The 24665-nt window shown below is 35.4% G+C and overlaps 1 protein-coding gene across 4 annotated transcripts in view; it reads right to left on the bottom strand.

The window, feature by feature from the left end:
* Positions 1 to 24665, bottom strand: part of TRPM3 (transient receptor potential cation channel subfamily M member 3) — a 385746-nt gene that overhangs the window by 124931 nt on the left and 236150 nt on the right. For all 4 annotated transcript variants that reach the window (XM_036402688.2, XM_036402691.2, XM_036402689.2 and 1 more), the window contains exons 2-4: positions 11193 to 11272; positions 10345 to 10549; positions 2056 to 2269 (exon numbers count right to left, since the gene is read on the bottom strand). In XM_036402688.2, coding sequence (XP_036258581.1) covers positions 2056 to 2269; positions 10345 to 10549; positions 11193 to 11272 — 499 coding nt within the window. The remainder of the gene's footprint in view (positions 1 to 2055; positions 2270 to 10344; positions 10550 to 11192; positions 11273 to 24665) is intronic.

The raw sequence follows: 24665 nt of genomic DNA, 5'->3' as shown, positions 1-24665 counted from the left end.
TCAGCTATGAATTAAGCTGTTATCCAACAGCCTAAAGGATTTAAAGCAGAAAATCTGCCCAGACTGCAAAAATTTCTCTTGTTTAGAATAATCAATTTTCAGCATGACATGAATATTCAGAACAGTCATGTTTATAGCCAGGTATGCTCTGTCTCTCCCACGTCACTGATTCTCAGTCCAACAGCAGTATTTCAGCACATTTCAGTTATAATTTTCATTAAGAGAAACTCAATTTTAATATTCATCTTCAACAAAAGATACTGTACCAAGAAATTCTCAGTTTTTATGATTTCACAAATAATTTTCAGCTATGCAGTTTGAAAACCTAGTCATTGAGCAATCAACAGCTTTCCTCCAGAAATTAAAAACAACAATCAGAGAGCACTGACATTGAAAAATTTCTTTTTAAATTGTTTGTTTTTAAAACAGCAGAGAGACACTTGAACTACATTGTTTTGTCTAGGAAAAACAGTTCTTTCCAACAGCATTTATGATGACTTTCCTGGTTCATTTGGATTGTTTTGGCATTTGCAAATATGAGGATTTGAAAAATGGTAGGAAGCAGTTGTGCATTTACCAAGTCCAAGTGTTGTCATCTGTCCTTTTTTAAAAAAAAATCTATATTTCGATTTCTACATTTGCTCTGCTAATCAACTGCGTTAAGTGTATAACACATACATTCTTCTGATGTTATTCTAACATAAAGCTTACATCTGTCTTTGCCATCATTATGACAAGAGTATCTGACAACTAATATAATTACCACCAGATTGCACAGATCAAAATTAACCTGATTTTATTCTTTATTTTAAAGATATGTGGGGCATATTACATTTGTGTCTGTTCATCTAACACTCCAAAATCTATGCCTCTTTGCTTTCTTCAGGCACCAAGCCTGCCAGAATTCAAAAATTCTTTGGACAACATTCACAGACACTGGTGTGATTCCTGGGGCTGTCCTGTGCAGGGCCAGGAGCTGGACTCTTTGGTCCTTATGGGTTGCTTCCAACTCAACATATTCTATGATTCTGTGCTACTTGTAGTGCTGCTGTGATAAAACAGTACTGCTTTAAATTTGATGTGCTCTGAATACCAAGTCCAAGACTCCTATTAAGCATTTATATTCAAACAGGTAGGAGTTGATCCACCATGCACTAAAATTAATGATAGAATGATTACATTGTTTTTCAGACACAGTAAGAAGATACACTCTTACTAAAGTAAAAATTATAGCTTTGTTACTGCAGCAAATGAGAATGACATAAGAATTTGCAAGTTCATGTCCTAGCTCAAAACTTTTTGCAATTGTCTGTAGCAGAACTTTTTTGACTTTTCCCTGAATCTCTCCCCCTTTCTGCCTCCTTTAGGGAGGGTAACTGAGATGTCAACGCCACAATTTTCTGGCTAGGAATCTATGTTTTGCAGCTTATTCCCAAAGTGTACATGCTGTCTGCTAGCAGTGCTGGGCCAGCTGCTGTTTTGGGTCCCTAGGACACGTGTTTGGTGTATCACAGATGCTCTTTGACAAGAAATGGTAGATATTGCTCTTGATCAAAATGGAATAGCAAAAAATTAGGTTGAACTCTCTACAAGTAAGGAAGAAGTTTCCCACCGCATCCAAAACCCAGAACTTTTTTCCTTTAATACTTTGGGTTACCTGACTAAATAAAATAAGTGTCCTTTCTGGATGAAAGTGGTTTTGGTTTTATGTAAATAAGAGTTGGACTTTGACAAGTAGTCCTTCCATGCAGCTTACAGCTGATCTTATAAAGTCTTCCTTGGTAATATACAAATACAATTGCCTTGCAGGAGATTTGATTTTCAGCTCCCAAGTGTGCTTTTTATACTTTAGTGAACCTTTTATTCTGTTTTATACCTACCAGCTGCCTGGTTGGTATGAAATTTGCATTTTCTTGTTTTCACATAGTACAGAAATGACTAATAAAATAAAACATAGAATGGCTGTCTAATGTCATAATTCCTACTTTCCCCCCCTTTTTTTTGTGATGAAGTCTCTTAGATGCCACTGTGCTTTTTTTATAATGTTGCTCTTACCTGTGTTTACTCCTCCAGTGAATATCCATGCTCCAGTTGTCATTGCAGCCTTAATAAGTCCTTTTCCAAAGACTTGTTTGAGTTTTGGCTGAAGTTCAAAATTCTGAAGCCCCCCGTGCACAGAGATGAGAAGTTTGGGGAGCTCAAGTTGCCACTCTTTGGTCATCAGATGCAGAAGAAGGTCAGGCTTTGTGTCAAAAGACACACGTACATACTGCAGGAACAAGAGCAACAGTAAAAAGTAGAGAAAAGAAGATTGGTTGTACCCACTGGTTTCTAATGCGTATTATCTGTGACCAAGAGATCACTTTTTTGATGACAAAACCAGTAACTCTTTACTACCTTGATGATTAGTTTCCTAGTTGAGAAACAAGGAATAATGGAACACTTGCACTTCACAGGCTGGACAATTTTCTTTGTTTAGGAAACTAAGAAATTAATTGTTTTAAAATCCTTAGCAATGTTTGAAAGATTAATGTTTATAATTTATAAATGCAAAAACTGGACCAAAAATATAAGAGGTCTGCCAAAGGTGACCTAGGTAGTCAGGGTCACAACTGTGTATTAACTTATACCTCATTTTCAAATTACTGAAGTCAAACCCTCAAAAGGTAAGAAATAATGGATAAAACCCCATTTCTTCAAGCACACATAAGTTTAAATTGAGCAAAACTACTAAACTGATACTTTCCAGATGAAAGAATGCTAACTATGTACAATTTCATGATCTTGCCTTAGAAAACTCTAGATCCTAAAAGGGCTGTGAAACAAATTTGTGCTTTTCCAGTTGCTGGCCGTTCTGTGCTACACATGCAACAATTTGTGCCCGGGGAGATCATACCTATCTGTGTGTGCTCAAAGATAACAACTGCATTCAAAATTCTTACAGCACTATTGTGTCACACAAATACATGTCTCTCTCTGTTACAAGCCTTTCTCCTGCTCTTTCTGTTGCTGTTTCACTAAACCCGTGACAGGACACGTGATAACTTTTTTGATTTCCAGTTACATAGCAAAAACAGGAAAAAATCTTTCTCTGTATGCTAAGATCTGGAAGGACCCTCTTAATAAAATAAAATAGGTTGCAGAAAGCACTCATTTGTCTGTCAAACTTCTGATTGAATCAATACCTATAGAGCAGCTTCAGCAGTCTTTCCCTTGATGGGTTGTCAGCACAGGCATCAGGTGCATGCCTTTGCCTTCAGCCTGCAGAATAACTTGTCCTAATTTGTTTATTGTAACATGCCAGGTAGTATAATATCCATACATATTATGTAATAATTTTGTCCCTTTTTGACATGTCTAATCAGTATTTCTTGCCAAAAGTTCATTATCTTTTAGCAATAAAAATAAAAAAAATAATAAAAAACATATGATAGTAAAGTGGTTTCCTTTCTAGTTGATTAAGAAATAAGGACCTGACATTTTTCCAGAGGAAACTGCTAATAAACAGGATTTTTTGCAAGAATGGGTTGTTGCACAGTAAACATCTGCTGGTAACATTTCTGGAACCAGAAGCCTGTTTGCACAATTAGTTGAGGGGGGGCCCAGCCAAACCGAAAGCTGATTAAGAACTTGGGAATGCACATTTACCCCAGTGCACCAGTTCTCTGCAGCAGCCAGGGAAACTCACAACAGCTACTACACATAAAAACACAGTGTTCATGTCTGTCAAGCTCATTAATATAGATGAACTGCCTCCTCAGTAGCTACTCGGTCAATTTCCAGTGTGAAATAAAATCTTGTATGGCACCTGATCCCACTGACTAGACTGAGACATTAAAAGGGATTTGAGGGTTGTCAAAGTTTTAACACACCAGAGAGTGTGAAATAAGAAGAATGATCCTTTTTCCCCTTTTCATGTCTTAAGGGAGATCTGAAGCTGCGAAGGGCACCTGGAGGCATTCACAGACAGCATCCTTCATAGGGCAAACATGAATACTCTGTTGGTCAAACTACGGAGCCTCTGGTATGGAATCACTGGTACCTTGATCTGCTTTGTGGTGAAGACAGACTGCAAGTCTTCAGAAGATAATTAAGGTGAATTCATACTGGCAATGACCATATGTTGAAAATATGTTGAAAACATGCCATTGCATCATCTGGGATGATGCTAAGATGAAGGCACAAATGGCATCAGATGTGTATTATTTAATCTGGACAGTGACTACTTTTTACTTCGTTTTTTTATTCTTTAGATTTTTTAAAAAATACCTCAGAATGTGTGATTTCACTGTCCCTACCTTCTTAAGTCTATGTGTTACTCTTCTTATACATGAAGACCTCTGAATTCCAATAAATATAAATCTATAAAGTGATTAAGAAAGAAGTATTTTCTTGCATTTATCTGAAATGTAGACAATTTGTATTAGAAGCAACTGCATGCTTTTATACTAAAGGAAAACCCCCTTTACACTTAGTATAATTTTACTTTACAAAGTGGAAATTTAAGGAAAAATAAATATCTAAGGTTCTTTCATGTAAATTAAAATTTAAACCAAGTAAGATAAGATTTAGTGGTTTAGAAGTTTTTGGTAAGGATGCCATACATGATTTTTCTTTTGTGCATAGCATTCAATTTTTATGGCTATTTGAAAAATTTTTCTTCTCTTAGAGAAGGAATTTTTACTTTGGCATACTTGAATTTACTCTTTTGCCATTACTTAACATGTTAGCTAGTAAGTAAAAGAGAATTCTTCTGTCCTATTTTTAAAAGTTTACATTAAGTTATAAATCACACCTTTAGGCCACTTTAGCCTGTAACAACAATTCTTGTCTTCCAATCTTGTAATAGAATATTTATCCCTATCAGATTTTGTTTAGAATGTTAATGAGTATTTCTTTTGTTTCTGAATTCTCTTGCTATAGCCTCTGGAGGTTACAATTTGATATAAAGATACAAAATTTGAATCTAAGCCAAACCACTATGCTGTTGTGCTATGAAATTCCATGCCTAGGGTATCTGTCAGCTGTAGAAATTACCGGTTCTAATATGGAATGATTTAGCCCTTTCTTTATGGGAGAAGTATATTGACAGGATGCAAGAATTCAGTTTTTATGTATTGGCAAATCAGAGCAAGTTAGGAAGCAAAAGTAAAGTTCTGAATCACAAAACCTACAGACTGGCCTGACTGGCATCAACACAGAACGTGAAAGGACAAAGCATCAAGCTGGAGCTGCAATGCCCATTTCATCCCAGACCAGCACGGTGGTAGTCAGCAAGAGTGCATTTGTTTCACTTTTTTTGTCAAGTGTTCTCTAAAACAAACCCATGCCCACCACCAGTCAAATGGCCAGACACTTCCAAGTTTGACTCCAGTGCTCTAGGGCAAAAGTCAAAGTTTCTGAGAAAGAGAATTACTACTCTGTTACTTAAGCACAGCTGTCTCATTAAAGTACTTGGTAAATGATTGCAGATGAGAGCATCTGTGAATAAATTAAAGAGACTCAGAATTTTGTTGTATTTCTGAAAGTAAATCTATTCAGACAACATTTTGTGATCTGATTTCTAACATTGCTCCTGTGTTTCTTTTTGGTAACTTATTTAAGTTTCTATCACTACAGATATGCCTTCAAATTAAAGACTGGTTGCCCACCGGTTGCCCCAAAAGCGTGATCCTCACCAAAGAAAAAAAAAAAATTAGATGTAATTCTCACTGAAATAAACAAAAACCTTGCTACTTAGACTGAAACCAAATTGGTTCTGTATAAGTTATTAAGTTAATTCTGCTTACACCTTAAGGCCTAATCCTAGTTCCACTAAACAATCAGTGAAAGGACCTTCATCGATTTAAATGGGCTTTGGATAAAGGTTTTTCTTTCTAAAAGATGATGTAGAACACCATCTTTTAAATTCTGTAAATATTTTTTAAGAAGTAATTTACTATAACAGAAACAATGTTTGCTGTCTTTTCATGGTTTATGCAAGTTATATGATTATCTTTTTTTTCCTCTCAAAAGTCCTGATGACTTTTGGCATCCTATTTATACAGTTTTTATAAAACTCAATGCATTTTAAACCAAGAAAAATACCTTTTTCTGTGACTAACTTCCAAATAATAAAGTTTTAAGGATCTGAATATTAGCAACTTTTTTTAAGTAACTGTTAATGTTCATTGGAATCCTAATGATGCTCTTTCATGTTTCCTTACACCATAAGAGAAGTTAAGCAGATAACACTGAAGTAAACTTCCTTTCTTTTGCAGCTGCAAACTTATTTTAGGATTTTACTCTGCATATGAAATGTATAATTGAAATGCATTCAGTGAGGAGGAATCTATTTAACTCACCAAAGGCTTTTCAAACAGCCATCTTACATTTAACTCTGAAAAACCATGATGAAATTTTAGTTCTGCAAAGAGCAATCCTTTAAAGAAGTTTATAGACAATCTAGGCCCAGCAGTTAATAAGAGAACATTAAGGGAGGGTGTGTGTGTGTGTGTGTGTGTGTGTGCGTGTGTGTGTGTGTGTGTGCATCTACAGGCAGATAGTGTATTAAAAAAAATAGGTTTAGTTTGCTCAAAAGCATGGTGCACAATGCATCTCAGCAATAATGTTTTAATTGGTACACTGATGAACAGAATACATTTTCAAATTTTTCAGAATATTGCCCTTAATTGGAATGGAATCACTCACATGAATTTGATAATTGCTTTCTGATTTAATAAAATGCTAGTATAGAGTTAGATAAGTGTGTTACTTAAAGCTGCAAAGAGCTGACTAGCATAAGCAGATCATATTTTATTAGCTTTCCTGTATTTTTCTCAATTTTATTTGCAAAACCCATTAATACAATTTATGTACATCCACATGCCCCTCACATCTTTTTACAGTTGTTCAATTTGAAAATCTGCTATAAAACTAAAATAATTGCAGACAAGCAAAATTGTTAATTGCATTTCTTGCATATTAATGAGATGAGTCACTTGTAAAGAAAATATGAGATTGACAGAGATCTAAATACCACAGTCTTGTTGCAGGATCATCTGTGGTTGCATGAAATGGAAGGAAAGGCCTTTTTAGTAACTGATCTTGTTTACCAGTTTTACCTAAACTCAGCTATGTGTTTCTATATAATATCCTGCACAAATTATTAAGCTATTTGTATGGTTGATTTAAGGAGGATAATGCAGCTACACTGAAGATACTTTAACAACTCCATGGCATTATCAAAAGTCATCCTGTTTGGGAATTTTTGTTCTGTGTGGCTGTGGAAATGAAATTAATGGCCCAGTCAGTTCTATTTACAATATGTAAACCTATATCTTTGCTGTTTTGTTCTAAATCCATGTATTCTGTTAGAATTTCAATGTAAATTAAATTTCCACAGCTAAAGATCTGTTTGTTGTTGTCTGGTGGCAACTGATATAATATTTTATCATGGAAAGTACTTACTATATATTTTGTATTAAAATCTAATTCTGTTACTTCAAATTGAGAAAATAATTATCTGTTAGTTTTACACTGAACTAGTCTGTTCCATTAATTGACTCCTGGTTTCCAAATTATAAATCTAAGTTTATGGTTCCTGTTAACAAACCCCACCCAATTCTCTGAAGTCCAATTCAGAACAATTTAACAATTTTGCTGTTAGCACAGACCAAGAAAATACTGCTCAGTTTGGTGTTTCCATAGCTTAGTGATTTTCATGTGGGGGCATCGATTTCAGGAAATAAAATAGGCAATAGATGGAAAATTTAATGCCAATTTTTTCCCTTGAGGATTTCCTTGATTTTGTCATCTTGCCAAATCTTGATGCTTTGTAAGGTTATTTTATTAGCCAATAGGTAAAATATAAACTTACCATGATTGCCAGCAAAAACCAGCTTGCACGTTATAGCGTTACTTGATGGCCATATATATATATATATATATATATATATACTTGATAGTATAAAGCAACATTTTTATAATTATTTATCAAGTTTTCTCCCCTTTATCTTTCTTCCTTTATCTACACTGATCAGATTCTCTGCATTTGGGTTTGAGAATGTACAGCTGAACAAGAATACTTCCAGGAGCTACTATGTACTCGCTCATTTTTTTTCAAGCCTTATTTTATCAATAAACCTCCTTTTTCCCTCCTCTGCTGAAAAAGCTGGTAGGTTCCTTTGGTTGAGCAAATTCTTGGCTTCCACAGAAACCTTTGGATTTGTTAAATTTTCTTATTTGTTAAATTTTATTATTTTATTATGGGAAAATCCTAGTACCCAGGAAATGCAAAAGTAGAGTTTAACTTTCTATTAATAAAACAGCAAAAGTAGTTAGGCAACTTTTTGACCATAGTCTACCCTAAAACAATGTTTGGGCATGGAAATATGAATACAAGGACATCTTCATGCTGCTTCTATGGCAAACACATTATAACAAAATTATTTTATCCATTTCCATTTAAATTGTTATGCTGCCTCCTTATTTGTGTTTTGGTCTTATGTAAGGCATTTTCCTCACTGGTGGAGAGCAATCACAAAACTCATTTGAGAGATATTTACTGGATTGCTTAATTTGAAGCACTTTTCCCACCAGTGGAATAATCAAATTTCAGGAGATTTTATAAGATTTTTTTAATGAATGGAGAATGTGTTTTATTCCCATGTTTTAGGTGGGGTTTAATGATTACAAAGAGATGGCATGTGCAGCTTCTTGATTCTATTTAATCTGGCAAAATAAATCTGGAGAATTTATTCTGACACAATAAATCTGGAGAATTTCCAGCAATAAATGCATTGTCTTTATCCCTAAGTTTTAACTTGTTATTTTGTTTTCTGAGAGTTTAAGTCTCTTTTTCCATTCTCTTTTTTTCTTTTATCTAAATTGTTCATGGTTTCACTCCTGACTGCATTCTGTGACAATGATTTTCTTTCCCTTTTGCTGACTTCCAGTTTTATCTCCTCAGTTGCATTTCAACTGTACTTTGAGCACACAGCATGAAACTTAGAGCGTGTCCTGTCTCTTCTGGCACTATGACAGGACATCAGAATCCCAGCAAATATGAGAAATCCTCTAGAAGAATTGGTGTCAACAGCTTCCATAAAACCTTCATGTTTCTTGGCTCTCCAAGACTGCTTTTGTCTGGGCAGGGCTGTTTATTACTTTATAGCAATCTTCAAGGACATCACTGAAAGAGCTCTTATCCCTTCTCATAAAACTGATCCAATGCAAAGAATTGATATAAGGTTAATAACATTCATTACTGTATCTTTGGACCTCTGGCCTTGCAGATTTTTAGGTGATTGGTTATAAATTGAACATATGATGACTGTGATACTCAGAGAAATTACCTAATTTTCTGTTTCTTGGTGCAGGAGTGCTTTCTAGCTTCTATCAAATAAGCAATCCATCTGCACAAACAGAACCATCCACTTGAAAAGTCACTCCAACTCCAGCACTTCTGTACACATCTGAGGAAAATACTTTGCCCTCGCTAGCATAATACCTGAGATTTTCACTGTTTCTACTCTCTGTTTTTTATGACAGATCTGAGTAACCTGTTGGGAAGAATTCATGCACAGAAAACAGTGGATTGCTGGGCAGGTTATTCTGCAAAGTGCCCAGGAGCTCAGCTTCTGCCCTCAAAGCCAAAGCAGTGTATTGGCCATGAAGTCCTAGGCACATACTCCTCTGTCATTCCCAAAGATCCAGGTTCTGCAGTTTAGATAGAGTCAGAGAGATTGTTCCTTTCATGTAATATTACATAGAAGAAATACACTCATGGGTTAGTGTGTGTGCTGGAAACGTATCTCCAAGTTAGCGGAGCAAAGCCTTCAGATCAATGCACTTTGGTACCGCTCCACAGGGATGGAGTAACTTCTTGATCAAGAGATTTTGTAGTTCCTAGATTAGACACTTCCTGGAGCCTCTTATTTCACTGAAATATGAACCTATACTTCCTACACACATGTATCTCCTATAAACGTCTGGAGGAAAATTAATGGGAATTTGGTATTTTCAAAATCTGTCAGCTTTACAGACACAGCCAGGAATGGGAAATCATAGATGAATTCTAAAACTCTTCAGAAAAAGAGTGATGAGTAGCCATTGGAATAAAATTAAGACAGCAGCACATTAAGGCTTTCAGCCTTCATAAAGGTAGCTCCTCTTACACTGCACTCCAGCTTTTACAGTTAATTTTGTTCACCCACTCTTTGACATGTGATACATAAAAACATACATTCCAGTCATACAGGCAATAACACTTTAGCATGAAGTTAAGAAAGAGCATTGTCCATTCTTTGTGAAGGCTTACTTTTAGCTAGCAGCATTATCTATCTAAGAGAAAGACATGGTTACCATGGCTTTATTGGAGTGGCCTCCTCCCTGGAACTCAATGGTTCCAAAGGCGTCCGTCGGGCTGAGCTGCGTGTGCTTGCTGATGGACCACTTCTCCGACTGGATGTCATTGCGAGCCAGCCTGGTTTCACTTTTCTCATTCTGAGTAACGGAGGCGCTTGGAGGCTGTCCAATGTGTTGGCCTGTTAGACGCCCACAGCAACACCTATGACATTAAACAAACAGAAAACCCGAGTCATGTGCGTGTATAAACTGGACAGGGAAAAAAACTACAAAAAGAACCCAACCCCTTTTCAGCTCTGCTGATCCCTTTCCTGAAGCCTTTACATATGGAAGCAACAAAGTATACATATTACCTTTTTTTCCCTGTGTCTTGTTTACTTTGGACTCTCCTGTATTTAAAAAAAACATGCTTTGTTCTAAATATGTACAAAATGAAATTAAAGAACATCTCTTTTCTTCAAGTAACATCAGGACAAGTAATCAGCTTTTGCATGGATTTGCACAAATTTTAAATTGCTAGTTTAATGCATCTATTTGCTTTTGACAGTGTTGTGTGTCATGTATCCAATTTAGGTAAATATCAGTGCACTGAATATTGAGCTAAGAAGATAAGGAAATTAAACACAGATGCTGACCCACCCTTGATTTATCTTTTTTTCTTATGAAATAAGTTTTGAAATGTAAACAAATTGTTCCCATAGGAATCCATCACTGCAGATGTAATTCAAACACCTTCTGAATAAGTTTACAAAATATTTATATCCGTATCCATACTATGCATACATATATAGAGTCACTTATTTTTTAACCAACTTTCATTTTTCATACAAGTAACATGCAATTACCTATGGGGGTCTTTGGTGCTGGGTATGATATGGACACATTCTCGCTTGTAAAATGCTCTTTCTATCCATGATTTCTGTGCCTAAAAAAGAGAAAGGAAATGCCTTGAGCTCTGTTTTTGTATTATATACAACCTTTAGTACAACTGTAGAAAAGTTTTAAACAGAAGAGGAAATTTCACTGACTCTTCAGATAAGCAGTGCATATTTTGCAGAGGGCAAACATTCCATTAGAACTATGTTTCCCTTCTAGAACTATGTTTCCCTTCTAGAACTAAGCAACCAACACAAGGTTTTAATATTCTTTTCTTTTTCACTAGCCAGATGACTTCTTTGCTATTACCATATTTTCCTAACAGAGGAAGAAATCTCTGGAGAAGAATTAACTCAAACTCTAAACCTTTCTGCATGGCAGAAAAAACCCTACACTTACTCACTAAAAACACCTCTGTTTCCATATCAGGGATACAACTAAGCCAGCTCTAATTAAAAAAGCCTACAACCAGACCAACAAAATTACCTGAAACATTTTTACACTAGCACTGAGAGTACTGTTTAACACAGAGGCAGAAACTACAGTTTCTATGTGGACACTTAAAAAAATCTGTTTTTGAAACAAGACACAAAAAATTTTAACATATTTAGTCAGATGATTGGCAGGTAACCTCCAAAATAGTAGCTATGGTTGTTCATAACACTCAAGCTCCTCCATCACATATTCACAAAAAAAGCAGGAAATTTCCTGCAAAACAGTCTTAATTGTCAGATACAAAAGAAGTCTTTTCAAACAGAGAGATGGGAAGGAAAGAAAAAGGGGAAAGAGAAGAACAAAGGCAAAACAAGAAAGGAGAGAATTTCAGAGCTCTGAAATATTTTTAATTATCTAGGAAATCCTCACTCCATATAATATGAGCTCTGGCAAGCTCTCTAAAACATTCACACACATAGAACTTAATAAGAAAATTTGAAGCTTTCCTTTGAAAATTTGTTTAAAACAGATTAACTTAATACATTTAAATAATAAAATTACCCACTTAACTGCACAGCATAAACAGAACTATAAACTATGGACTAGGTAAAAATTATCTGAGAATTAAGTAATGTGAAATGAACTCTAAACAATTTAAAGGAAATATGAGCATTTTTCCTTTATGAAAAGACAACTTTTGAAATTGCCTTTGTAACTAACTGATGTTCGTTTTTACTAACATCAGTTAGGATATAAAGGTAATACCTACATATTACTTTAACTAACTAATGTTACATGACTGTCAAATGTTATCTTCTTGCCCACTTAATCTGTATCCTGTTTTCCATGTTTAAAACCAGAACCGTCTGCTTCTGAAAAATGTGAAAATTACTGTGAAGTAAAGAAATTCTTGGAGTTGGGGAATGTCACTAGCACAAACTATAAAATAACATCACAAGAATTTCTAGCTGTGTCTACTACTTACCAGTCCCAGTATATAGAATTTATTCTTCTGCTTTTTACAGAGAAAATAATTCCTTGCTGGATCCAGTGGTTACAGCTGCTATTTAGCAATATTTTATATTTAGTCTCCATACATTTTTATTTGAAAAATCTGCTGGACTTAATATCTTGTAGGAATAGCAGATACCTAGGCTTACTTTCACAGTCAGGAAAAAAACCCCAAACTTAAATAAAACTGTATTTTACTGGTTTTTCCCATGGTAGCAAACAGAAGGTTAATGTGTTATAGAAGGTTGGGCAAGATATATTTTGTTTGAACAAAGTATAGTTAAATAGAAATTCTGAAAGCTATAAGAGTTATACTTCACCTAAGAGAGACTGCCTTGAGATTTAATTTATTATAACTTCTGAATATCCTTTATTAAATATATTACTGTTTTCATCCTTTTCTGCAAACAATTTGCCATGGTGAATTTCCTGGCTACATAGAAGTAATGTGTCTTTTCTAAAGGTGGTCACTAGCTAAATTATCTCAAGTTCCAGTATGAAAAGATGCCGTAACAGGTACTTCACTGAAATTTTTTCACTGGATATAAAAGCAAGATTTCAAAATGCAAGAAACTGACATTTAAAATTTATTTTCCTACTCTTTCTCATTTTTTTTGCAAGTGGAAAAGAAACACAGCTACATTAAAAAAAAGTTAATAACAAAAAAAAAATGTGTTGGAATTTTCATCACGCTTCCTCAAAGTTAATATTGTAAAAATAATAGTCAGGTTTAAAATCTTTATTCACATCAGAAAAAGATACTTTCCAGCTTTTGGATCTCAGACAATGTACTCTCCTATCCGGCAGAGTTAGGATGACAAAATATGTGATTTACTAATCTCATAATTTCTTGTCCTTCCAAATTTAAAAGAAAGCATCTGGTTGCACTGCCCCATGCCAGTTATCTTTCTGCAACAGATAGAATTTGCAATGAACTATAAAGCTCAGAGATATAATAAATTATTCTACTTGCTGTAGCGTCATCATAACAGAATAACTTCAGGAAATCAATATATTAATAACTAAACTGTCTGCACTAAATTCTCACTCATAAAGCAAATTAGTAAAGTAATAAAAAGTTTAGAAGAATATAGCAAAGTATTTTCGAGACTAGTAGAGCAAGAAGCTTATCTTCTCTTTCTCTTCAAAGACTCCTTCAGTAATGGTTAATGAGATAATTTAAAGTCCATAGGGAATTCATAAGGTACACACCATACTTGAATTTGGTTTATTCAGTTTAGCTCTCCAGGTGAGTCTCTCTTTTTATTAACCTTGCTGCAAAATCTCACCAAGAACATTTTCTTTCTCTCTTTCCTTTACCTGGGTATCATTTCCTTGGCATTTGAGGTTGTCCCGGAGCAAGCCCTGCTGCCCCCGTTTCGCCGCGCCCGGTCACTGCTGATAACGCGTTTGTGCCTGGCCCCGCACACGGCGCTCGCTCTGCCCACAGCACAGCGAGCAGAGGGAGAGCCAGCAGAGCCCTCGCACCCATTAGCTGCTTGGAATGTGCTGCTGTGGGATTAGCCTTGTTAAGGGTTCACTGGGCACTCACCCATGGCCCCACAACACCGCTTGGTTTGAACATCTAATCTGACGCCAAAAGAAAAACAAATCCCTTGAGAATCTGGATTTAACTTTAACAAGGCACAAGCCTTGATGGGCTTTTTGTCTCCTCTCTGCTTTGCCCCTGAGAAAGCAAGCTGGTCAAAGTGTGATAAGATGCTCTGAGTTCTTAAGTTTGACTCAGGAAAACCAATCCATCAAAAGAAACACTGTACTAAGCTGGAAAGATCTTGAGAACACAGGAGAAACTGTTAAGCTCCAAAGAATGAAAGCAGTGTGTTTATTGGGCAACTGTGAGAAATCTATATACAGTTGAAATATATTGCAAATAATCAACAATAACATTTTCCTAAAGAAACCGGAGTTTTGTCTCTGTTTCCCACCAAAACTGCTGTACTGTAGTGCATATAACTTTTCATAAACACAAACCTTTGTCCCACAGAAAAAAGCAGCTGCATTGTTTTCATCATAATTAAAAGCTGGTAACTTTAACCAAAAGTCAAATATTAACAAATCTGGGGACTACTTCTTTGCTGTGCCCTCTTGATATTCACACAGATGAACAACCTTTTCATATGAACATCTTAATTTTTATTTTAGTGCCTAGCAATAACATAGGTTTAGTTACTTACTTAAATGTTTTTGACACATAAAGTATTTTGACTCCTAACCCCCACCACCATATTTACATTAGCTCCTACATATGCCTACATCCCTTCCTTTCCTTATCATTAAGGTGCATGAAAAATATTCTGTCCACCCTTGGTAATGATGAATACACAAGCTCAAAACTGTTCTGCATGCGCATTAGCTCTGATGGGCCCAGAATGGGCAAGGCTGAGAATATGTATCAACTTTTAAACATCTTACACTATCACACATGTGGAGAGCTTCTGCTAGGCTGGCTAATCCATGAGATTGCTTTTGTCTCTTGGTTTCCTAAGTTTTTGGGTAAAATACATACATGTGTTTTGTAAATATTAATGTATATATTAAGAATGTAGACACACACACATGTACACACACACACACACACACACACACACACAGACATTCTTTTCCAGCAAACCTGTGAGGTTTGTGAACCAGAGATTGCGTGCTTATCTTGTCAGATCGCTCAAACACAGGATTGGACCAAAGATGGTCTGTGGAGATTGATAAAGGTGAAGTTGGAGCCAGAAAAGCAGCTAGCAAAGAGTTCAGTGAGGTAAAAAATATGATGGGGAGTCAGCATGTTTTTGCTTGCTTTTTAACACTAGGGAATTTGGTTTGGCTGAGAGAATGGAGAAAGAGTGAGGCAAAGAAAAGAAAGATCTAATGACTGAGATAACTAAGAATTTCCATTGACTCTGAAGTGAAACTTCAGTATTTGAACCTGACAAAATTATGGAGATTGATCCTGGATTCAGGTTTCAGCTTGCAGAGTAACATGGGGCAAAAGTCACATCTTTTGTCTTAAGAACAATGGTTATATTAATTCTTACAGTGGCACTAGGACATTTTATAGGTAGGGACTTCAGAGTTGGCATACACAACTCATGCTAAGGTAATTACAACTGTCTTTGCTTATTTAAAGATGCATTAACTTAAGACTGTGTGGCAATGAAACCACCAGCACCATACTTATTTCTATTTTCTGAGGCATAATAAAGAAAGAGCCAGTACACAGAGACAGGTATTTGTTTCAATATCGTACAACTGCAAAATAGTGCTTTCAGAGTGGATGCTGCCCATTTAATGATAAAATCTTCCACCCACCTCACTGTTTATGAAACAAAATATTAAAATAGCAATTAGCAATGAACTCAGTACTGGCTGCTCATGCGACATGACGGCAAATACTTAAAGAAGTTTCATTGGGGAAAGAGAAGTGTTTGAAGCCTTTCTCTACTTTGCAGGGGGACAGAGAAGCTGGACAGGCAATGGAGTATTACTGAAACACATTACAGAGAGGATTAGAGGAGGATATGGTGACGGAGCAGCATCAATGCTATTGCAAACTGATGTGATTAGTATTCCTAAATCAAATGAGAAAATTCCACTGTCTCTGAATAACAACCCTATACCTGAAAATTTCTATAGCTATATTAGTACAAAGGAGGGCAATGCTTCAGCTTAACCTTATTACAAGGTGTGCTTGGGACAAATTTCTAAGCCTCATTTCAACACTGTGCAATTATAAGAACTATAAGCACTTTTATGTCATTCTTGAAGCATTAGGAATTTACCTGTCTGAACATTAACTCAGGAATCATTGGGCTGTCCCAAAAGATTTAATTTTCTAACAGAAATTTATTGCTAGTAGCCCCTTAGAGGCTGGCAATCTGACCTTTACCCACTAGAGCTGTACTTATGTATGCTTTGTTCTTTTTCTAACAAGCTTCTCAAGCACTTTATCACCAGACTTGTTACAAAAACAATGCTGAATTGTCCTGAAAACCAAGTTGTATGCAGTACAGAATAGGAGGGCATAGAATACTGTCATTTACTGTTACAGTATGTTACAGAAATTATCTCCTAGCATTGTTTACCACAGGTAATTTTTATATGGTACTTAAAAGAAATAAAGTAATTTAAAAACAATTAGGAGCTTTTCATTTAATGGTTAATGATTTAGTAATTATATCTGACATTTTTCTAACTGCAAGGATGCAGAAATGAAAATGTTATGTCTTTGCTAATGCTACAGTGGAAATGTGCATTTATGCTTTATATAGACATTATATGGAAAAAGCATATGTCATTATTATCCATGCTATGACAATTTGACAGAAAGCTTAACAGATATTTTAAAAAGAACTTGGAGAATGATTACATCCAAAATTGGTGTAGACATTCAGGTTCCTACAGGCTTCTTAAGATCTGTAGAAGTGTAAGGGGAAAATTTTAAAGAAAATGTCATTAAAATGAAGGATATAATGTAAAGAACACTTTCAAAAAGTGTTTCCCTTTTATGCGTCTTAACATATGAAAGCCTACCAACTTAATTCATGAGGTTTCCTCAGATACATATTTATGATTTCACGAAAGTTGCTGTGAGTTTAAAATTCTTTAAATAAGGAAATAAACCCTTTCTAATAAGAAAGATTTACTTGATCCCTAAACCTAGACAGGTTCATCTAGACCTCTGTTTGATCCTTACCAGCGTCATAAATAGGGGCTATAAGACAGGGAAAGCACATCAAATGTGTATATTGCTTTCCCCTAGGACTTCTTCAGCTAACAATTATCCTCTGCTCATGGACTTTCTGCATATTTGTGATTTCTACATGCTCTGTAACTCTTAATGGGATTTCTCCTACCAACTTGCCTGCTGATTTCTTTCAGCTTCTTCACCTCTTTCTCCTTGCTGCAGAGGGAAACACTTCCTTCTGTTTGTTTTGAATGTGACTCCTCATACTTTCCCATTGCAGAGAGAAGCACTGAACCCTCAGTTCCCACCCATCCTCTTCATACCAGTCATGGTTTTCAAGATACTTTCTGAAGTAATTTTTTTCCCCAGATTAATCATTTATCAAGTATCCCATTCACACAGAAACCGTTTATTATCTTTTATCATCCTTGCTGCCCCCTCTCCAAACCTTTTTCATCTTGATTCTTCTTTTGGGAGGAATCAGAGCTGTGCACCAATGGTGGCCTGGCTACAGATTGCTGTTGTGCCAAGTGGATATTCAGTAGTTTGGTATCTATTTCTTGCCTAGTAACTCTCATAAAATATTGATTTTGTTTTCTTGACCATCACAACTGAGCACTGTGGTATACTTTCACAGAAGTATCTGGCTAAACCCCAATATATCCCTTAAGTGGAGTAAAGAATTTACAATATTAATGGTGAAGAAGAGCTATAAAAATCAAGCTGTTTTAATCAAATCTTTATTACAGAGCAGTAATAAACCTATATGACGTTCTAATTTATGTCAAATGCAGCTTAAAAATCATAATAAAAATGATATAATGCAAGTCTGTAGCTGCAAATACATGACTAGAAAGCAAAACACACAGGAAATATTGTTCTGCCAGTCATTGCTGATAGATTATTTATCTTTTAAACTACTAAGCTTGTTTCTGGATTCTAAACGAGTACAACATTATTCCTAACTCTTCAAACTAAGGAAAGAAAATACCTTTCACATCAAGCAAGGTCTTATGCTGTCTAATAAAAATCATGAGGTTAGAATGCACATGTAGGAGTTATGCACTGAATCTAATTCTGGACTGAACTAGTCATTCTACCTCATAAATTTGTGACAGCTATAACATTGTCTGCTTTTTCATTAGATTGAGGTGGTTTTGTTAGCCACTGTGTGGGTGATGAGCTGATGAAGGAATTAAAATTAAATTGTATATAGCTGCATGAAAGGGCCTGAACAAATGAGGATTCCAGATGTTCCCCAACCTGAAGCATTCAACTGAACCAATTTTGTGTCCCTGTTCACATTTCATCTTATCTAACATGCTGTGTTTACTCCCAAGACCCTCTTGAGCCCCCTGAATAATGTAGTCCCACAGGCACCCTCTGTGATAAGGCTTTGGTTGAGGCCATGGTTTCACCACCTCCAGCCTTCCTGGGCACATCACGTCAGGTGTTCTCTGACTGTGGTAAAACTTCAACCACATCTCTCAGCTATTCTTGTAACTAACTTTGTGTCACACACATCAGTGTGTGTCAACTGTGTTGGAAGCCTCCTGGACCATTCCTGCCATCTTTATAATGCAAAACAAGAGTACTAAATTGCACAAATCCTGCACAGATGCAGCTACTTCATTTTCTGTCCTACAACCCGTGTTTCTTATTTTTCTTTTCTCAAAGCTTTAAGCAACAGATTTTACTGAATTCTAGGGAACCCTAGCGAAAATCAAGTAACAGAGAGATATGTTTCAGGCATGTGCCAAGCCCCATGTATTGTTTAGATTTCAACAGCCAAATGGTGGCATTGACAAGAGTATTTTTAATGATAGACTGTTTATATATGTTCTCTTCAAGAGATAATGGACATATTCTGAATTAAGTTATAATATTTCTCCCTCATTTGACATTCAAATTTCATTATAAACAACAGTTTCAAAATTTCAGATATAATTTTTGTTATATGATCCATTGTGACCTTTGTTTTCGGTGACATTTGAACTGAAAATAAATGCACTACTTTAGCTAACTCCTAAATATTACAGGGAAACATCTAACAAAAGATAGTAGTAATTTATCACTTGAAACAAAACTAAGTAAAATCTTAGCAAGTCTTGATACTGTCATCAGATCTAAGGAAAACATTTCTAGCACATTATCAAAATGTATCTTTTGACTTTGACTGAAAAAGCTATCATTCACTAAACAGGATATTGAATGGAGGAAGTACAGACAAGTTTTTAGGTTTGAGAGTTTACATTCAAATCTGACATTAGCACAAAGCGTGAATAGAGAAACATTCAGAAATATGATACTTAACAAGAAGTAAATGCTTTATTTTCAATTTGTTGTCTGTACCTGCTCACATATGGTCAGAACAAAAAGAGCAGATGCACCTCAGGAAGAAGGCAAAAGCATCACTGTACAGGGAAGAGGGAACAGCCCTCCAGCATCTTCAATAGCTCCTGCAGCCAGGAATACAGCAGCTCTTTCCCCCAAACCTCTTTCTGGATCCTCATATGGATCCTTCCACACAACTGCTTGAACAGCTACTCCTCTCCTTCCACTGCAGACCTTCCTTCTCTGCCTTGTCTGACAAAATGTGAAGGAAAATATCAGAGAATGTCCAGAGCTGCTTGATAAAACTGCTGCTGTGCAACCCTTAGTGATCTTTGATTTTGGGCAGGGGTAAGGCAGAAATCAAAAGAAAAAAATTATTCATTAAAAATATCTTCTTGCCAGTTGCATTAGCAAACACAAAGCAAATCTCTCATAAATCTGTTTTTTGAGAAAGGACACTTGTTCCCTGCAGTATGTTAAATTTATTTTAGAAAAACTCCCATGAAGTTTGGCATTATAGTATTTTATTTCCTAGTGATTTTGGCATTATAGTATTTCAGAATTATTATAATCTAGGCTTAGCTGTATGGTTAGCATTTTTTCTCCTGTTAAGCCCCAGAGACTTTTAATATTTGATTTTCCTGAAAAATATCATTGAAGTTTCAATGCAATGTCTACCTAATGCAATGTTTTAGTTGAGGAATAAATAAATAAATAAATAAATAAATAAATAAATAAATAAATAAATAAGAAAAACACAACTAAAGTATCATCTGATTATTGAATTCCTGAATTAATCAGGAATATAGTAATAACATATAGATACCTTTTTCTTACAAAAAGATGGCTTCATTGTATTGTATACAGCAAATTTACACAGCTGTGAACTATGAAGTTCAAAATACCTAGCGAATATGAGCGTTTCTGAAGCAATGAGAGTGAATGATCAGTTTGAAACACTGTCAGATAAACCTGGTTCAGCTGTTGTGAACAGTATGTTCACAAACTGTTCCTATGGATTTTGCTTCTGCTTTAAACCTACAATGCTGTTGTGAGGCAAGAGTGTGCAATTGTGTGATGATGCAGGCAGCATATTTAAAATATTGTAATTCAGCAAAACTGAACACTTAGACCATTGTAGAACTAGAAAGATTCTATATCTCTGACCAAATATTTATAGCATTATGTAAGTCAGTAGTTTTTCAAAGAAAGGTCTTAGATTTGATACTATTTTGTAACCTACATTGCTGTGCCCATTTAAAAATGACTCATGTGAAAACTAGTGACACATTTATGTTTTTTTATCATATTCTGCCCATAAGAATTCTATGTCAAGCACATAGCTGTCAGGTTCAAGAGACAAAGAATTACTTTTTTTATGTCAAGGAGTTTTCCTTGTCTTTCTAGTATTTCTCAGTTAGAATCACAAATTTGTGAGAAAATTTGCAGGCCTTTGTGTACTACACTACAATATTTTTCATCCAGGTTAGGTTGATGCTCTAGTGCTCATCATTGCTCCTTTACTTGTTGTGGCAATGCAACTTTGCTTTTGCCTTCTCTTTATCATCAGTGTGATTCAACTTCAAATAAGAAACAAAGACTGAGTGACTACTGCTGTCAGCTCTTCTCCCTCTCAGATGGAAGCAGACTACCTGATCCTAGAGCCCTATAACATCCTGAAAACAGGAAAATTACTGAGAGATAGAATTTAAAAAGTACATAAATCTATCATATTTTGAACCCAATTTTACAGAAGCACGAGAGGCACGGTATTTTTTTGCCATATAGCTCCCTATATGGCAAAAACATTGCACATATAGTGTACAAGAATTATTTGTGGTTTTCCCTGCGGATTGTGCAATTTCTCAGGTTGTGCCTCAGCATGCACTTCCTAAATTGGAAAAGGAAGTAAAACCTTGTAAGTTACATTCAATGCAAGATATTCCAGTGTTCTGTGACTCAAGTTTGACTGTAAAAGCATACCCAGTTTTCTAAGATGCATTAGTCTTATCATATTTTTTTCTTTCTGCACACATAAATCCATTATTCCTGTTTTCTTCTGATATTTATTCCTAACCACATAGCTTAAGCAAAAGTAATATTATAGTATTTTTTAATAATAAATTGGCAATCACCAAATAAGAGGTTATAAAGTTACATTACTTTTCTCTAGGGTCAAATTATAAGAAAAAGGATAGCCTTGAGACATGAATTCTTATTAAACTTCAGACGAAGAAAAGAATAAAGTCACTAGAAATATAAATTTATATAGATACATTTCATGTTTCTTGTTTGATCTGAACAGTGTCTTACCTTAAAATGAATGTTGCAAAAAGGATCAGCTAGTATTTCTGTTTCTGTAAGTTTTAAACTTGATTAAATCTGCAGAATTCCATAAGGAAAAGGCATGATATAAAATCTCAAGTAGGATTTTAATTTTAAATTCTTGTGTAAGAAATTACTTTGAAGGTGATCTATATCAAAATTTAATCATATTAACCATGCTGTGTATCAACACATAATTACGACCTACATTATAGATAATAGAAAATGCTTCAGTGGATTTTCCATTCTGTTTTAATTTACAGAATGAGCTTTGTTTCATGTTTGAAAGGTCTACTGAAAGGCCTTCTTTCAGCCTGTTCTGGCTCTGATTTAACAAGACTATTAAGAGAGTCCTACAGTTTCATTTTTAATCTTTGAATTAATATTAGGATTAGAATTTTATAGTGAACATGGGTGGGCTTCATTAAATCTCAAATCCTGCAAATTCTTGCTTTTGGGCAACTCACAGTTTCATGGCTTCGGAAAATTTGAAGGACTGAAGCCTAACAATGAGGAAAACAAGCCCCATGCTGTCACACTGCTGCCATAGTTTCTGGTGCTTTTAGCCACAACAGGTAATTTTTTTGTCCTAGTTTTGTTAGCTAGCTGCCAGAAATGATATGAACAAAAAAAAATTCTTCTTTGCCATGTAATATTCCTCACATGCAATAACTCCTGCAACTGTGTCTATATATGCATAAGCACAAAACACAATTGGAATGGAGGATCCCCACTACACCAATGTAGAAGTAAACAGGAAGCATGAATAATCTTGTTGAAGCCTTGGAAAAGGACTCAGACTCAAAGGCAAAAAAACCCATTCATCCTCCAATATCCCCACTCTGTGGGACTGAGCACATTTTCTCTTTCTCCATAAAATTTTGAAATTAATAGTCATGGTAAAGGCTACTGATTGATGATACAACCTGCAGAGGATTAAGATTATATTTGTACCATCACAGGAAACATCTTGGAAAGCCACTGTGAAGGCATTTGAACATGAAGACAGGAAAAAGACAATGGTCTCTACTTCTTGGTAGACTTCTGATTTTTTCCTCCAAAACCCAGTAAAATATTTTCACGTGAATAGACAGATTTTGTGGAACAACCTTTTATGAACAATTGAAATATTTTCTGCAGGCTAGTCAGTCCCTCTCAGAAAAGACAAATGACTTCCTTAAACCATTCTTGACCTCACTGCAAGCTATGGGCCTAAGAAAATAGGCATTGGTGTGGCTTTTGAGTCAACTGGTCAGTCTAGGTAGTCACAGCTGACTCTTCCTACTTGGAAAAGTATACAAGAGAGTTTAGGTGATCTAGGATGGCTTAGATCATGTAGTGTAAAATGCTAACACCACTGCACGGCAGTGCAACTTCCACCGTCACCCCATGAAAGTTGGTAGGGGCTGCTGAAGGGTTAGACAAGACTGCCAAAAATTGCCATTATGCTCATCCACTGGTAACAGAGTTGCAATATAAATTCCTAGACACAAAATTACTTATATGAAATCTTATACTAGGCAATTCATTTGAGGGATTTTTGGGAGTTATTTCACTGAGGTTTTTTTTTTTTTTTTTGTTCTGTTTGGTTTTGTTTGTTTTTTTTGGTTTTTTTAATCCTTATTTTTTGGGGGGGGTAGGTTTGGTTTTGTTTTGCTTGTTTGTTTTGTGTCTTTTTTGGGTTTTTTTGTTATTTTTTACTTTTCCATTCTGTGAGACTTACTCTGAGATTTGCAGCGATGGAAATCAGAATTCAAGCACGTCTGAAGAATCTTATTCCTTCAGATGGAAACACTTTGGAAAGCAAGGTGGTATGGGCCTTTCTTTAAATTAATACCAATCAAATATTGTCTGTTAAAGACAATGCAGTGAACTCTGTAAGGTTATTCAATACAATGCACCCAAATACATGTGACTGAGGACAAAAATCCCTGCTGCTCTCCAGTGCTCTATGTTGAATGCAGCTTGCAATGTCCTAGACGATTCTGGAAGGAATGAAACATGTAATTTGTGATTAACTAGAGTTTCCGATTTTAATGAATTCTCATAGTACAGATAATGTGAAAAGAACAGTTAAGAAGCAGGTCTTATTATTTGCAAAGTTTTATGATGGGGGTCATTCACAAGGAGGGCGTGTAAGTAGTTTTCAATTACTTTCTTGTTTTGACTTGACTTTGAAAGGCTTTAATGTAATACTTTGTTTTTTTTACTATGCTGAATATTAAAATCTAGTGACTAGAAAGAAAACAACACAAACCCTTTTTACTTTAAAAAGGCTTAAGAATTTTCTCCTTTTTTCTTGTATTTTGTAGTTTAAATCTTCTAGAATTTGATTACACAGCACATTCCAGCTATCTGCCCAAGCAGGCCCCTGTATCAGGACTTTCTGATTACTGCTTATGCATTGTTTCAAAGTGAACCCTTGAAGGATTTAATTTAATAGAGATTAGTACTTTTATTAAACAGTGGTTAATTGAAGCCTCCATGTTCTGCTAAATGTTGTTCAGTGAAGTGAATAAGTTGCTTTAATTTTTCCTCTCTCACACAAGAAAATAACATTAAGTGAAATAAATACCTTTTACATGGGTCTGCTAAGGGTGACATTATTATAGGGCTTTTACCTTATGTATTTTAAGCTGGA

This window comes from Molothrus ater, chromosome Z (assembly GCF_012460135.2).
Source record: "Molothrus ater isolate BHLD 08-10-18 breed brown headed cowbird chromosome Z, BPBGC_Mater_1.1, whole genome shotgun sequence".
Lineage (NCBI taxonomy): Eukaryota > Metazoa > Chordata > Aves > Passeriformes > Icteridae > Molothrus > Molothrus ater.
Note: the sequence above shows the minus strand (reverse complement) of the source record. Positions and strands in the feature narration are given on the sequence as shown.